The following is a 15,095-nucleotide window of genomic DNA, read 5'->3' on the forward strand; positions in this document are numbered from 1 at the left end:
CTTCCCCATTAAGAACTTGGCAGTGAAACCTGGAAGTCCTCCTTTGGTGGTGAAGTTATTCTTGAATTCTGACTTCTTCATGTACAACACTTTTGCAAGAGAACTGTGCTCGGGTAACTTTTCTGAACCAGAGAAAGGTACTGTATCAGCAACTGGGATGTGAAGCAACTGGGCATACTCTTCCAATGTAGGCATGAGTTGATAGTCTGGGAATGTGAAACAGTGACAGACTGGATCATAGAACTGTACTAATGTCTGCAATAACCCTTCTTCCATCCTAAGTGTCAATAAAGATATAAGTGCCCCATATCTGTCTCTGAAACCAATAGGATCTGCGATCGAAGAAACCAGTTCCTTTAGTTCATCTATTTTTGGATTGATGAGATTGTACTTTTTCACACTTCTCCGTCCAAAATACATGTTTCCTGCAATATTTGCAATCCTCACTTTAAGTTCCTTGGAAAAAGGTTGAAATGATGGGAATGAATGCATGTCATGCATGAATGCAACAAACACAAACATGGTCAAACAATACAAGGCTCAAAGTTCATCACCAGCATGGAGTTTAGGACAAAGCCCCAAGATAAGTTCTAAGGTTCACCTGCCAAACGGGTTCTAAAAGTTCCCAAGGTTATGGATCCTTCTTCGGATAATACCGGGTTAAGCAACTGCTCGCTTTCCAATATTATTCTCAAAAGAATCTCGCTTGAGTGTGATATCGCGTATCAACCAAACCAGACTTTTGGTCCGAAGTGGTCACCGCATCACATCCTAAGTAAGGCCAAGATGGGGTAAAGGTAAACTAAGGTCCTTGGCTTCACGGGCCCGTCGAAAGCAACAATGCCTCACAAATGACTTGTTTAGCACTATCACCCTCAAAGAGGCCTCCACCAAGCGGACAAAGGCTCAAGTCAACTCGGTAAGGATTGTCTCCTATCAAGTCAACCTGAATTATCATCCATCCTATCTCAATATCTATATATATATATATTTAGATTACTTAAACAATAAGAAACCTAAAAAATATCTAACATAAATTAATAATATATATTTAGATTACTTAAACAATAAGAAACCTAAAAAATATCTAACATAAATTAATAATATATATTTAGATTACTTAAACAATAAGAAACCTAAAAAATATCTAACATAAATTAATAATATATATTTAGATTACTTAAACAATAAGAAACCTAAAAAAATATCTAACATAAATTAATAATATAATTTATATATTATATAATAATAATAATAATAAACTAATATAATATTAATCCTAATTAAATAAACTAATTAACAACTAAACACAATTAATATTAAGCACAAATAATATTAAACGGCACACGATTAAATACGATAAAATCGAGCGACACGAACGCGATAAAAACGATGACAATTTGCACAGCAAAACAGACAAATTGATAAAACCAATAAACCAGTAAACCGGTAAACCAGTAAAATCAACAACACGACTCAAACAGACTCGATTAAATCACACGGCACAACACGTAATTAAATAAACAACCCTAGGCAATAATAAAATCAACACGACATCATGAAAACGCTGACAAACACAATCACAAATAATCGGACAATACGAAAACTCTAATATATTCGAAATACAGTCAAAATACCGACAAACAAACAATTAAATAAATAAAAATGCACAAAACCTAATCGAAGCGATGCCACGCACAAAAGAGATAAGCGAGATAAATACGAGGCAACGATATCGGCCAGGTTTTGCTAAAACAACGAAATACAACACGGTAAGCAACGAAAACACACAAAACCTAATCAAACCAGTTGTCATGCGAAGTTGAAGAAATTGAGATGAATACGAGACAACGAGATTAATCAGGATATGGTCAACAAAGCCAAAGTCAAATTTTGGGGTGCGACACCTAGACACATATTGCTTTCCTTGCAAGACAATTATCCTGAGAATGTCACTCGGATTACGCAAGTATACAAGCATAAGAGTGTGATACAAAAAGAGATAAGAGGTCCTAGGAGTGAGATACAACATCTGTTTAAGCTTATTGAGGATGCAGGATATGTGTATTGGAGTAGAAAAAAGGATGACTCGGAAGTGGTGAGAGAGATATTTTGGGCACATCCTGATTCAGTTAAGTTGTTGAATATATTTCCGATTGTGTTAGTTATGGATAACACCTACAAGACAAACAAATATAGACAACCTTTGTTTGAAATTGTTGGCATGACATCGACCGAGTTGACTTTTGCTGTTGGATTTGCGTATATGGAGTCTGAGCAAACAGAGAATTTTTGCTGGGTATTGGAGAAATTAAAAGAGTTGTTTGTGAAGAAAGACATGTGTCCACAAGTGATTTTGACAGATAGAGATCTTGCTTTGATGAAAGCAATTGAAGTTGTGTTTCCCAGCTCGATTAATTTGCTATGTAGATTTCACATTAACAAAAACGTTGGTGCCAAATGCAAACAACATGTGGTGAATGACCTGCAAAAGACGATAGACACATTATGGATGGAAGTTGTCTGGGCTAGTGATGAGGTTGAGTATGGTCAGCGGTTGCATCAACTTGAGCAAGCATGTGTTGATTATAGTGGATTTATTAATTATGTGAAAGACACATGGTTGACTCCACATAGGCATAGATTTGTTGGAGCATGGATTAATCGAGTGCTACATTTGGGTAACACAACGACTAATCGGTACGTCTTATAATTTTGTATGTGTTATTTTTATATCTGATATTATTTCTATGTATTTTTTATGTGTTATTTTCAATATTTTTAGGGTTGAATCTGCTCATTGGAAGTTAAAGCAGATGTTAGGAAACAGTATAGGTGACATGGTCAAATGTTGGGAATCAATGAATAACAACTTGAGGTTACAACTGGGAAGCAATGAATACCAAATGTCTCTATTTATTGCATTGGTTTTGTTAACCGCAATCATTGGGTTCAGGTACGTATTTATATGCCTAAATACAAACATTATTTCAGTTAATATTTTATGTTATATGACTTAATCTTTTAATTATTTTACTTTATCAGGTTAACATGAAAAAGGGGGTTTCCATTGCCACCGGTCACATTAGATTGGAAGAAATTTCGTTCTCATATAGCAACTACTTGGATGTTAGGATTTGCAGGACGTATGCAACATTGGCAATTACTTACACCTGTATTAGCATGATTATGTACTCAAAACATAAATATGTAATCAAAACATGAATTTTATATTAATATGTCTATTATATTCAAAGCTTAATACATAAAATCAATGTGAACGAGAAATATGCAAAGCTTCAAATAAATCAGAAAATTGTGGATCTTCCTCTTCGGCATTAACCTGTCTCAGATAGCGATGAATCAATGTAGATACACGAGCCCAATCAGGATCAGATGGCCCGACGTCATATACAAGAACTGGTACCTCTCTAGGAGCGTCACGATGGGGAGGGGCCAACCGTGGATGGGAAACACAATAATACCACTCCAGATAACTGTCTACTGCATCAGATGGAGTGGTGGCCATGGTAGATGAACCGATCACAGCGATAACACTCTGATGGTAACTGATCCAATCAACATCAATATCCGTCGCCATCATACAATCCAGAGGCGGGGATGGAACATACTTCCTATACCCGAACTGACGTAAACATCTATCAGGCAAGTATGGGACAACTGTTTCACCCCACTTCAAACAGCCCCTGTAAAGACATATCTCATCAAATACACACCATGCTCTATGATCCTCAAATGGTCGCCATATGACGTCGGCAGGTGTCAGCTCGTCCAAAATAGGTCGTAAATCATCGACCTTCAGGACTCCCTGCCTATACGACCGTCTCATCGCTCGGGGAAGACCACAGTTATCAGCAGGTTTCCAATTTTCCCCTCTTTTTCCAACAGTTGGAAAGTACTCGTGAATCCAACACTGTTAAAAAATACAAACATAATAAATAAAATAAATTAAGTTAACATATTTTATAAAATGAATCCAACACTTAATAAACAAAATTAAATTTTATACCTGTAGGAGAGTAGGATATCCACCGAGCTATTTGCAACTGTACATGGACGCATCTCCAAGATATCTGTAGAGGGTAACTAGTGCAGCTGCTCCCCAACTATATCCTGAACATCCATCCAAGTCCGTAAACAGGAGGAGGTATCGTGCCTCTACAAGTGCAAAGGTCTTATCAGTAAATATGGTGGAACCCACCAACATCAATAGATATGCTCTAGTCGCATATGCCCAACTGGAAGCAGCTCTATGATGTGCGAATAAATCGTATAACCACTCCAACTTGTAATACGACCCCCTGCAGCTACGAACATGTGACTGTGCCTGACCCCGTGACACTCCTAGGTAGTCAACAGCAAGTTCAACAGCTACCTCTTCAGTCACATCCTGAGGACTCCAGAAGATACCCCTGATGGGAAAGTGAAGTATACATGCGACATCATCTAAAGTAATGCTCATTTCACCAAACGGCATGTGAAATGAAGATGTCTCTAGATGCCATCTTTCCACAAATGCAGAGACAAGATTTGTGTCTATCTTGTTCAAACTGGTTCTCTGCAGTGAAGATAAACCGGATCTATATACCCAACTCTCTATCTGTGGTGGAAGAGCCAATGGAACCCTAGAAGTCAACTTCAGTCCATGTCCAACAACCTTCAACTCTTTCTTTGGACCTCTTTCCTAAAAAAAAATTAAAACACATATTAGAAAACAAAATATGTTATATTCAACTATTATTCATTTTCAAATATAACCCGTTTACTTACCTCACCGAACCATAAATGTCGAGCAACTTGATGCTCGTACTTCACCAAAAGATACATATCGTACGGCCCTCCTGGATATCCAGCCGGCTCCGCTGCAGATGAAGATGCACCCCGGTCTAACGTGCGGGCTGGAATCCTACCATCTGCACCTCGTCTTCGAACCACTGCAAAAAAAAATGTTTAAAAAAATAATTAAAATTAAAAAAAAAAAAAAATTACGTACCGGAACACTTCAAAGAAGAGTTCCGGTTAGTAAAAAAAAATGCCTTCCGGAAAACTTTCTTAAAGAGTTCCGGTATACATCATCCAAACCGGAAGTCTTTAAAAAAGTGTTCTGGTATACAACATTCCAAACCGGAAGACTTTCTAAAAGACTTCCGGTTCAGTGCCCCTAAAATGGAACAAACCGGAACTCTTTAGAGAAGTGTTCCGGTATACATTTAATGAACCGGAAGACTTACTCTGAGTGTTCCGGTTTACAATGCAAAAAAGCCAAATATTTTTCTTCTCCGGATCTCTTCAACGAAAATGGTAAAAAAAAATTGAAATGGAAAATATACCCTATTTATATGATGGTATTTTGGTCAAAAAAATTTAAATGTAGGGGTATGGGGTTAACTGTAGGGGTACAAGGTAAAATTTTCAGAAAAGTATCCACTATTTGGGGTGGCAAAACGGGTCGGACCCAAAGGACCGGCCCGCGCACCCGCCAAAAATTGACGGATTGGATTGAGATTTTGTGTCCGCCTACCCGTTTCGCCATCCTCGCCAAAACAAAAATACCCGCGGACGAAATATATAATGAGGCAGGGTTGGCCCGCTAGCCCGTTAAAAAAATAGAAAAAAAACTACCTAAAAAATGTCCTTGACCCATTTTGAAGAAAAAAAGCATATGACCCAATAATAATATCCATTAAAATGAAGGTTCAACTTGTTCTAAGAGTGCACCTAATATTCTTGACCTTGATGATTAGAATTTAGTTTTAGAATGCTTCACTCTTATTTTGTTAGGCAATGTTATTATGGTTTTGATTGGTTAAACTTAAACTTTGATGTTGTACTTAATACTTATTATGGTTTTGGTTGGTTGAACTTAAACTTTGGTTGCTTGATGGTTAAAAGTTAATGGTTGCTTGATGGTTTAACTTAAATATTTATTTTGGTTGGTTGAAACTTGAAAGTTAATACTTGTTGATGATTCTACTTCTATTTTAGGTAAATACTTGTTGAAGGTTCTATTTTTGATTGAAGTGTAATACTTTGATGGTTTTAGTCTTTTGCGATTTATAGTTTCTAGTTGTTGGTTTGATGTTTTCTTATTGAAATGTAAAAAACAAATAGTCTTTCAATTTCTTTAAAAAATGAAAATAAAATAAAGATGGACAAGTCCGCCGCCCGTCAACCCGCCACCTTGGTGGGGCGGACTAGACTTTCATGCCTATTTCAACTTGGCGGGCATGTCCACCCCACTTCTTTTTTGGTGGGGTTTAGGCGGGGCGGGACGGACAACCTATTTTACCACCCCTAACTACTACAAAACAAGAGCATTATAAGCAACTATGATAAGAAATATACTTGTTTGCTTCTTCTCCATCTTATATCAATGCTAAATTTTATTCTATTTTTCCTATAAAGCAAAGGATAATCAATTGGTACATCCAACATCATCAAATAAAAAAGTAAATAATTTTGCAACAAAGTGTAAGTGTAACATTATGCTTATAAACAGTTAGTAAAAAGAATATATTTATGATTGGAAAAATATTGTTGTTTTAAAAATTAGAAAGAATTAATTATTTTATGATTTTCTTTTTATTAATAATGAGTCTGATATTCAGTGATCAATGACAATAAATAAATGAGTAATTCTATATTATACGAAACATTTGAAAATGAAAATTAAGAATGCACACTTGTTAATGTTTTAGGGCATAATTTTCAATTTAATTTAAATTTTTAAAATAAGAATTAATGGATATTGGTGATAATAAGTGGTTGATATTTATTTTTAATAATTATTTTTCATAATAAATTTCAGATATTTAATATTCTTATAACTAAACTTAAAAAAATTATGGAGTGATAAAAGAGCATTGAATTTAAACGGATGAGTCAATTAAATTTTTTAGATAAAATTGTAATTAGAGGTGGAAAAACGGGTTAGATTCGTTTTGCATATCAGTTTTACCCGCACTTTAGTGCAGGAAGGGGCAAAGATTTGTAGGCCCACACCTTCTAATGTGTTGTCACCCTTAATTGCAACCAATTCAATAGAGTGCTGAATAATACTATAGTATGAACTTATTGTGTTCTTCACAAGCTTTTTCCAAAAATTCAAATTTTATTTATGAACAAATAATTATGTATTAATACATACACACACAAAAAAAAGAAATTTAAAAAAGCTCTACAAATGACAGAAAAATTTATGAAGAAATAAATATGCATTAATACAACATAAAAAACCAACGCTATCATTGACCAAGTCAATACACATAATAAAAGAAATGATAATCCTAACTTGTATTCTAAGGTACAAATTAAAAAAATTAATAATAGAAAGTTTGTATTGAGAAAAACATTAAAAAGATTAATAATATAGTTTTATTAAAATAAAAGCACAATTTTCAAAATAATATTTATTTATCTATTTATTAATTTGTGCCTCTAGGACATTTGTTGTAACTCATACCACCTTCTTCATTAGAGTTGCACCTCGGTGACAACCACCTCACAGGATTCATGGATGACTTCTCAAATCATTCTTTGGAATATTTGATTCTCTCTAATAACAATTTACATTGTCATTTTCCAAATTCAATATTTAAACTCCAAAATCTTACTCGCTTAGGTTTGTCATCAACAAACTTGAGTGGTGTTGTGCATTTTCACCAATTTTTAACATTTAAAAATCTATATTTCCTCAATCTTTCGCACAACAGTGCTCTTTCTATCAACATTGATGGCAAAGCTCAAACCCTCCCACCTCACTTTCAATATTGACTACTTTAACAACAATTGATTTATCAAACAACATGTTTGAAGGAGAAATTCCTCATGAAATTGGAGAATTAGAGCCTCTTTGAAACATTTTTCAATTTTAGTTCTTAAAATTTGTTTTTCAAATCTATTTTTAAAAACTATTTTTAAGAAAAAAATTAACAAAAAATTTGTTTGATAAACTAATTTTTAAAAACTGTTGTGAAAATATGAAAATGAAAAACTTGTTTGATAATCTAATTTTTTAATAATATTTTAAGAAGAGAATAAAAATGCATATTTTGTCATCTACTTTTAAAATATATTTTATTGTATAAAATATTACAAATTTAAGAAAATTAATTGATATGTTCTAATACAAATAATTGGGTTAAATCAATTTTTAATTTTACAAATCACATAACACTTTTTTGATGAATATTTTTCTTTATTTTTTTAATTGTTATTTTTAATAACATTTCTCTTAAAAAAACTAGGAATTAATTATTTTTAATAACTTTGATAATTTTGAATAGTTTACAAATTTTAAAAATATATAAAGTTGTAATGACGATGCAGAATGTGATATAAAGTAAGGAGGAGAAAACATTGTGTTAAAAAATTAAATAATAAAATTAAATTAAATTTGAATAAATTATAAGAACATTAAAAAAAGAAAAAAAAATAGTATTAATAAGATTTAGCTATATAATATTTCAAAGTCGAAGAGATAAATTCAATGTTTTAGAAACCGTATTTGACCTGTCGATTGAACCGATCGAATCAAAAATCAAATGGGTCATTGGTATGGTTTGATTGGTGGATCGGATAAGTTATTAAATCAGTGAGAATTGACCAAACCTGTCAAAATCGATAAATATTGAAGAACCGACATTTTTTAAAAATCGACAGATTAATTGCTAACTTTTTTTCACAAAATATGACCAGTTTTGATAAAAAAAATAATTTAAAATAATTAAAATATAATTAAATTTTTCTTAAAACTTAATTGGAACACCTTTCACTCCTTAAATCTAATTTATTAGATAATACATTATTTGTTATTCGAGTTTATTTTATTTAGATTTGTATTATGTACTATTTTGTTGTGTGCTATGAATATGTTTAACATTTGAGTTTAAAGAATGAAATTGTTAAATTATGATATTTTAAATTTTGGAAATTTTATAAGTGTCATGATTTTTTTAAAGACTAAATCATTTGGTTCGACCAATTTAATAACTATACATTTTTTATAGAGACTGGTTTATTTAACCGAATTATCTAGATTAATCTGATTTAGTCATGCGGTTCGACCAATGACATAGTGGTTCGACCAATAAATTAGTGATTCAGTACTCTTATTGATTAGATGACCAATCTGATTTTCAAAATAGTAAATAAGTTTATATGAAAGTGAATTTTTATTACTTTAAGGATTTAAAATAAAATTAAAAATAGAATAATAATAATAATAATAAGAAGAAGAAAAAAACAAGTAAAAAATGGGATTGTACATTTAATAGATATAGTGAAAATAATTAAGAAATACAAAAAAAAAATTAACTAAAATAAATAAACATATTTGGAAAGGTTACTTATACATAAAAAGAGCATACATGAATAAAAGAAATATCATACTCTTTCAAATACGTTTTTTTATTTTATTTTTAAAATATAAAAATTATTAAAATTATATTAATGTCATTAATGAAAATTATAAATTTCATATGTTTTTTTTTCAAGTTTTATAATACTAAAAACTGAAAAGTAAGAAGCAAAACACAACTAAACTAATTCACTTTTTTGCTTTTAAAAATGAAAAATAGAAAAGGTTTTTAAAAACACTTTTGCAAAACGTTATATTCAAACAAGTTTTTAAATTTTAAATTTTTAAAAACTAAAAAAGAGTTTTTAAGATGCATTTCAAACGGACCCTTAATTTCTCTGAAAGGTCTCAACCTTTCGAACAATGAAATCACAGGCAATATTCCTCAATCTTTGAGTAATTTGAGAAATTTAGAGTGGTTGGATCTCTCAAAGAACCAATTGATAGGTCAAACTCCTACAACTTTGACAAGTTTGACTTTTCTCTCTATCTTAAACCTTTCAGAAAACCACCTAGAAGGAACCATACCTACAGGTAAACAATTTTATACATTTGGAAATGGTTCATATGAAGGAAATACAATGTTGTGTGGAATCCCATTATCTAAATCATGTAAAAATGATGAAGATCAACCACAACATTCACCATCAAAAGATGAACAAGAGGAATCAGGATTTGGATGGAAAGCAGTAGCAACAGGATATGTCTTTGGGGCAATATTTGGGTTGCTATTTGGATACAATGTATTTTTCTTCGAGAAACCTCAATGGCTTAACATAAGATTGAAGAGAAGATGCAACAGAGAAAATCGAAGAAGAATGAATTAATTTGATGTCAATGTTTTCAAATACAAAGATATGAATTGTTTGAAGTTTGAACTTTTATGTTTCAGTAATGTAGCCTTATTTATCTTTATGATTGTGTGAGTGCATCAACTTTCTAAATGTCCTTAACTTTTGAAGAATGTGTTAAATTATTGTATATGAAACCATATCCTTAATTTGTGAATAAATCTTAGTTGATATTTAAATATTTCATGGTATTAATTTAACTGTTATGATTCTTAATTGTTGGAACTTGATTTGATTTGCATGCTCAAAATTTGGTGGTGTCATAAAACCTATTTATGTACTAGTTAGATGGTTTTACAGAAAGATATATTTTGAAGGATTGGAAAGTAAATGAATACACAAAAAGTACTTCAACAAATGTTTCTTTTATATGGTTTCTATGTAAATAAGATTTTCATTTAAAACAATAACAATAAAGCATAGTAACATTTTAAAAATTCGGGAGAATTCTCTAAGTGCGTGTAAAGGCAAAAGGCTGAATGTGATTGCACTAGAATGAAACCGGGTGAAATAGAAATAAGAAGCATCAGGTTGAGCTAGAATAGCATGATTCGAACATGTTTGTATAGAGGAGAGATTTATGTTAATGCTTGTTGCTTGTGTCGTTACTATATCATTAGTGTTTTATTTGAGTATTTGTCATTCTAACGAAATACCTAACAACCACGTACGAATTGGAATTGTGTCATGTATTCGCGTTTAACTAGTGTTTCGAATTTTATACTGATTATTTGCTTGAGGACAAGCAAAGATTCAAGTATAGTGGAGTTTGATAACACGAAAATGTATCGTATATTTGCCTTAATTTGCATTCGAAAATCGTACCATTTTCATTTATATTCCGATTATTCCGCAAGTGTTCGAGTTATTTTTGCAGGTATTTCAATTCCATGCCTAAATGAGCAAAGTACAGAAAAGGAAGGAAAAGAAGAAGAAACAGAAGAGAAACATCAGAAAAAACAAGAATATATGAATTTTGTGCATGTGACGCTCGTCACACACCCCATCACGATCATCACGCCTTGATTGTGATGAACACCACAAATCCATCACGACTGTCACATATGCAACGTCAGCGTGGGTTCCAAACAGAAGTGATCCACGTCGTCCCAGTTTTCGCTCATGCAACCACCTTCCCGTGAATCCCTCCCTCAACTTAGTCCTCCTTATTTTTCTCAAGCACGAAGACCAAGGGGTACTATAAAAGAATGGAAGTTGGAAATTTCCAGGAGACACATCTCTCACCCTATCTCTCTGCCTTTTTCTGCTCCTGCAATTTTGTTTTCACATATTTTTCTTCAGCAAGCATTATTTTCTTTTACGGCAATTTGTTTACCTTTCCGTTCCGAGCTTTGATTTTTCCCTTTCCTTTCCGTTTTCCACTTAGCCAAAAGTAGTACTTTCCTACATCGGGGAACTACTGCAATTTAGTTAGTTTAGTTTAAGCATTTATTTCGAAGAAGCAGAATCCTACCGACCTGTGGAGGACTACTCAAGTACTTCAAGATTCGACATATTCAATTAATCAAAGTTCCAGGTTTATATTCAATTATTATTATTGCTTTATTATTAAATAATCATGTTTGCTTTATTGTTAAATTGTTTTTGTTCGTCTGTATTTGCATTATTTAACATGTCCGACTAAACTACCGGTATCGATATGTAAACAATTTAATTAGACGGGATTTAATAATAATCGGTGTAAACTTCTTTTCTCAAATAATCTTTCTAGCTGTGGTTTTTAATTTGAATTTAATTAACTTTGTCACGAGAGTGAGAAGCTATTTAATACGGTTTTGCCACGAGAGTGGGAAATTACCTAAGGTTAGAATCGGCAATCGTGAGAGCGTGAGGGTCAAACTGGATAGTAAAAACTAGTCATTGATTTTAAAAACAGCGAGAGCAATTTAAAAGTAATTAGAAATTATTTATTTTCAAAAAGTATTTTTAACTTCAAATGGTACAGCAAGAGCGTACATTCTGACTTAAAGGTATAGTCCGAGTCAACAATCACGAGAGTGTGAGATAAAGCCTTTTAAATGAGTATTTTCTACTGAAAGGTATTTGGTAATTAAAATATACATCGGTGACTTATCGAATCCTGACAATTAATGCGTTGCATACCGATATCCCTTCATTAATATTTTCTTAAAAACTTAATTTTCTTTAGATTTAATTTTTGTTGAACCAAACCTCTAAAAATCATCGCCTTAGCTAAACATAGTAACATCGATAGCATTAGTTTGACCATCGGTCCCTGTGGGTTCGATATCTTTTAAAACTAAACAACTAGACTGTGCACTTGCAGTCAAGTATCCGATAGAGTATATTTTATATACAGTCACGAGACGTATCAAGTTTTTGGCTCCGTTGCCGGGGATTGATTTAGTCAAATAGTGTGACTCTTTCGTTGCGCAGTATAGACTGAGGCAAAAACTAATTTCCTTTCCCTTATTTCTCGATTGTTTGCCAAGTACTCGCTCAAAAGGCGAAAACTTAGTACCACCAATTGCAGAATTAGAGCGTTTCTTATATTTAAGACGCCGAATACTAGAGTACCAACGAAGGTACAATATTCCCGATATCTTCTTTCCTACTACTGAACCAGTTGAAAAACCAACCATGGCTGCAGTAGGTGTAACACCCCGATTAAAATAAGAGAATTATTTAATTGAGTTAATATTATTTTATTAATTTAATTAAATAAAGTTGAATTATTGGATTATTTTTATTATTATTATAGATGTTATTTATTTTAATAATAATTAAATAAATAAAGTAATTGGAATATGAAGAGTGGAAGGGTAAAAGTGGAATTGGATATAAGAGGCCAAAGTGAGAACTCAGAGTTTCTTTTCACGTATTCTGCCTCAGAGTCAGAAAAAGAGAGAAACGCTGAAGAGAAAGAGAAGGAAGAGGAAAAGGCCAAAGATTGCTCAGAGCTTCCTTCAATCCAAAGAGGTAAGGGGTCTGAACCTTATTAAACTATAATATGCGAGCAAATTCATGATATATGTTGGATTGTTGATGAATTTTGGGGATTTTAGGGAGATTGGGAAAGTTGGGGTTTTGATGGAAAATTCTCCGATCTGTGAGTTGTGTTGCGTTATATGCACTGTAATCGAAGTATGTTGTGTATATATGACCGTTAAATGTCGATATTGGGTTGTTAGCTGTGGAGTATGAGTTGTGGCGAGTATAGAAGCAAAGCTGCGCTGGTTTCCTCAGAAGAGGGCTTCTGTTCGCGCGCGATTCGCGGCGCGAAGCCCAGTTCGCGGCGCGAACTGGGCAGGATTCAAAGGAGTTCTGTAACGCATCGTTCGCGGCGCGAACCCTGCTTCGCGACGCGTACTGAAGCGAAATTAATTGTTCGCGACGCGATCCTTCGTTCGCGGCGCGAACTGGAATGAATGGAGGAGTTCGCGGCGCGAACCTGTGTTGGCGGCGCGAACTGGAGAAATGCAGAAGCTAATGTTGGTGAGTTTTTGAGTACGTTGAGTTGCGAGACTCTTAGTAAGTTGCTGTAATTGTATCATAAACAATTAATAGTGGTTATATGATTGTGTATGAGGTGTTCATGATGATGAGATGTTGAATTTACGTGTTTAATTATAAATGTGTTATATAACGATGTGATATCGTTGTAATGTTGTTGTTGTTTTGTTGATTTGCATGTCATGCTATTAATGGTGATGATAACATGACTATATGATGCTGTTGTTGCTATGTTGATTATGATGCATGTTTGGTGTGCATGCATTCATGAAAGGCCGATGCCTAGTGATGAACGGACTGAGTTCCAATGATGTTGTTGACTCCGGGCTTGTTGAGAGGCTTGGTTCCTTGCGGGGAACTCGGATTCTATGGTGATGAATCTGGGAGTGGTGATCCTGTAGTTGGTCACAAAATGGGTATACCGAGTCGTGTTGAGTCATGCATGGGTGTGTGCATTGCATTTGATATGTTGTTTTGTTGATGTTCATGAGTATGTTGATTATGATGATTATGATGAGCTGTGTTGGCATATGTGAAATATAATTATGTTTATATTTCTGTCGTTATATTATTATTTAATAATGTAATTCTCACCCCTTCTGCATGTGTTTATGTTCATCTATGATGAGCAATGTGCAGATAAAGCGGAATAGCTATTGTTGAGGTTTGAAGAATAAGTGTAGAGTTATTCTACAGAGTCGAGTCAAATGCTCTGGTCATGTGACACCGGGGTTATGGGATTCGATAGATAATATATTATTATTTAAGTTGTTTATGATGACTAACATGTTGAGATGTTTTGTTGAGATGATGTTGAAACATTATTATGAACTGTTATATGATGAATGATAATATTAATGTTGTTGTCCGCTGCGAAGTTTTAATAAAATAAATAATATGTTTTATATTGTGATGCGATAATTGTTATGTTGTAAGAAATGTAAACTCTTCTACATGTGGTACTCTGATAATCTATTTAAATATGTCGTTTGGGTAGAAGGGTGTTACATTAGTGGTATCACAGCATTGTCAGTCCAGTCGAGTCATAATGTGAGGTTTTCCCTGTTGGTCGATTAGTGTGAATGACACTGTCGATATTTAACGGTTGTAGTTGTGTTGTGCAGAGTATGGCTGGAGAAAATGACCGTGCGATTGCTGAGGCTTTGGCTGCTATGGCGCAGGCTATGCAGGCGCAGCAGAATCCGCCGGTCGACGAGTTTAGGAATTTGGGAAGGTTTCTGAAGAATAACCCTCCTACATTCAAAGGGCGCTATGATCCAGATGGTGCTCAGATTTGGCTGAAGGAAATTGAGAAGATTTTCCGGGTGATGACGTGTACTGAAGCACAGAAGGTGCAGTTTGGTACGCAT

At 33.5% G+C, this 15,095-nt stretch overlaps 1 protein-coding gene across 1 annotated transcript; it reads left to right on the plus strand.

The window, feature by feature from the left end:
• The first annotated feature begins 2,014 nt into the window (after positions 1–2,014).
• Positions 2,015–10,206, plus strand: LOC127121843 (receptor-like protein 36). Its single transcript, XM_051052277.1, has 3 exons — positions 2,015–2,700; positions 2,786–2,850; positions 9,755–10,206. Exons 1-3 carry the CDS (start codon positions 2,168–2,170, stop codon positions 10,204–10,206), a joined length of 1,050 nt encoding a protein of 349 aa, XP_050908234.1. The 5' UTR covers positions 2,015–2,167.
• The last annotated feature ends 4,889 nt before the right edge of the window (positions 10,207–15,095 follow it).

Source organism: Lathyrus oleraceus, chromosome 2 (assembly GCF_024323335.1).
Source record: "Lathyrus oleraceus cultivar Zhongwan6 chromosome 2, CAAS_Psat_ZW6_1.0, whole genome shotgun sequence".
NCBI classification, from domain to species: Eukaryota; Viridiplantae; Streptophyta; class Magnoliopsida; order Fabales; family Fabaceae; genus Lathyrus; species Lathyrus oleraceus.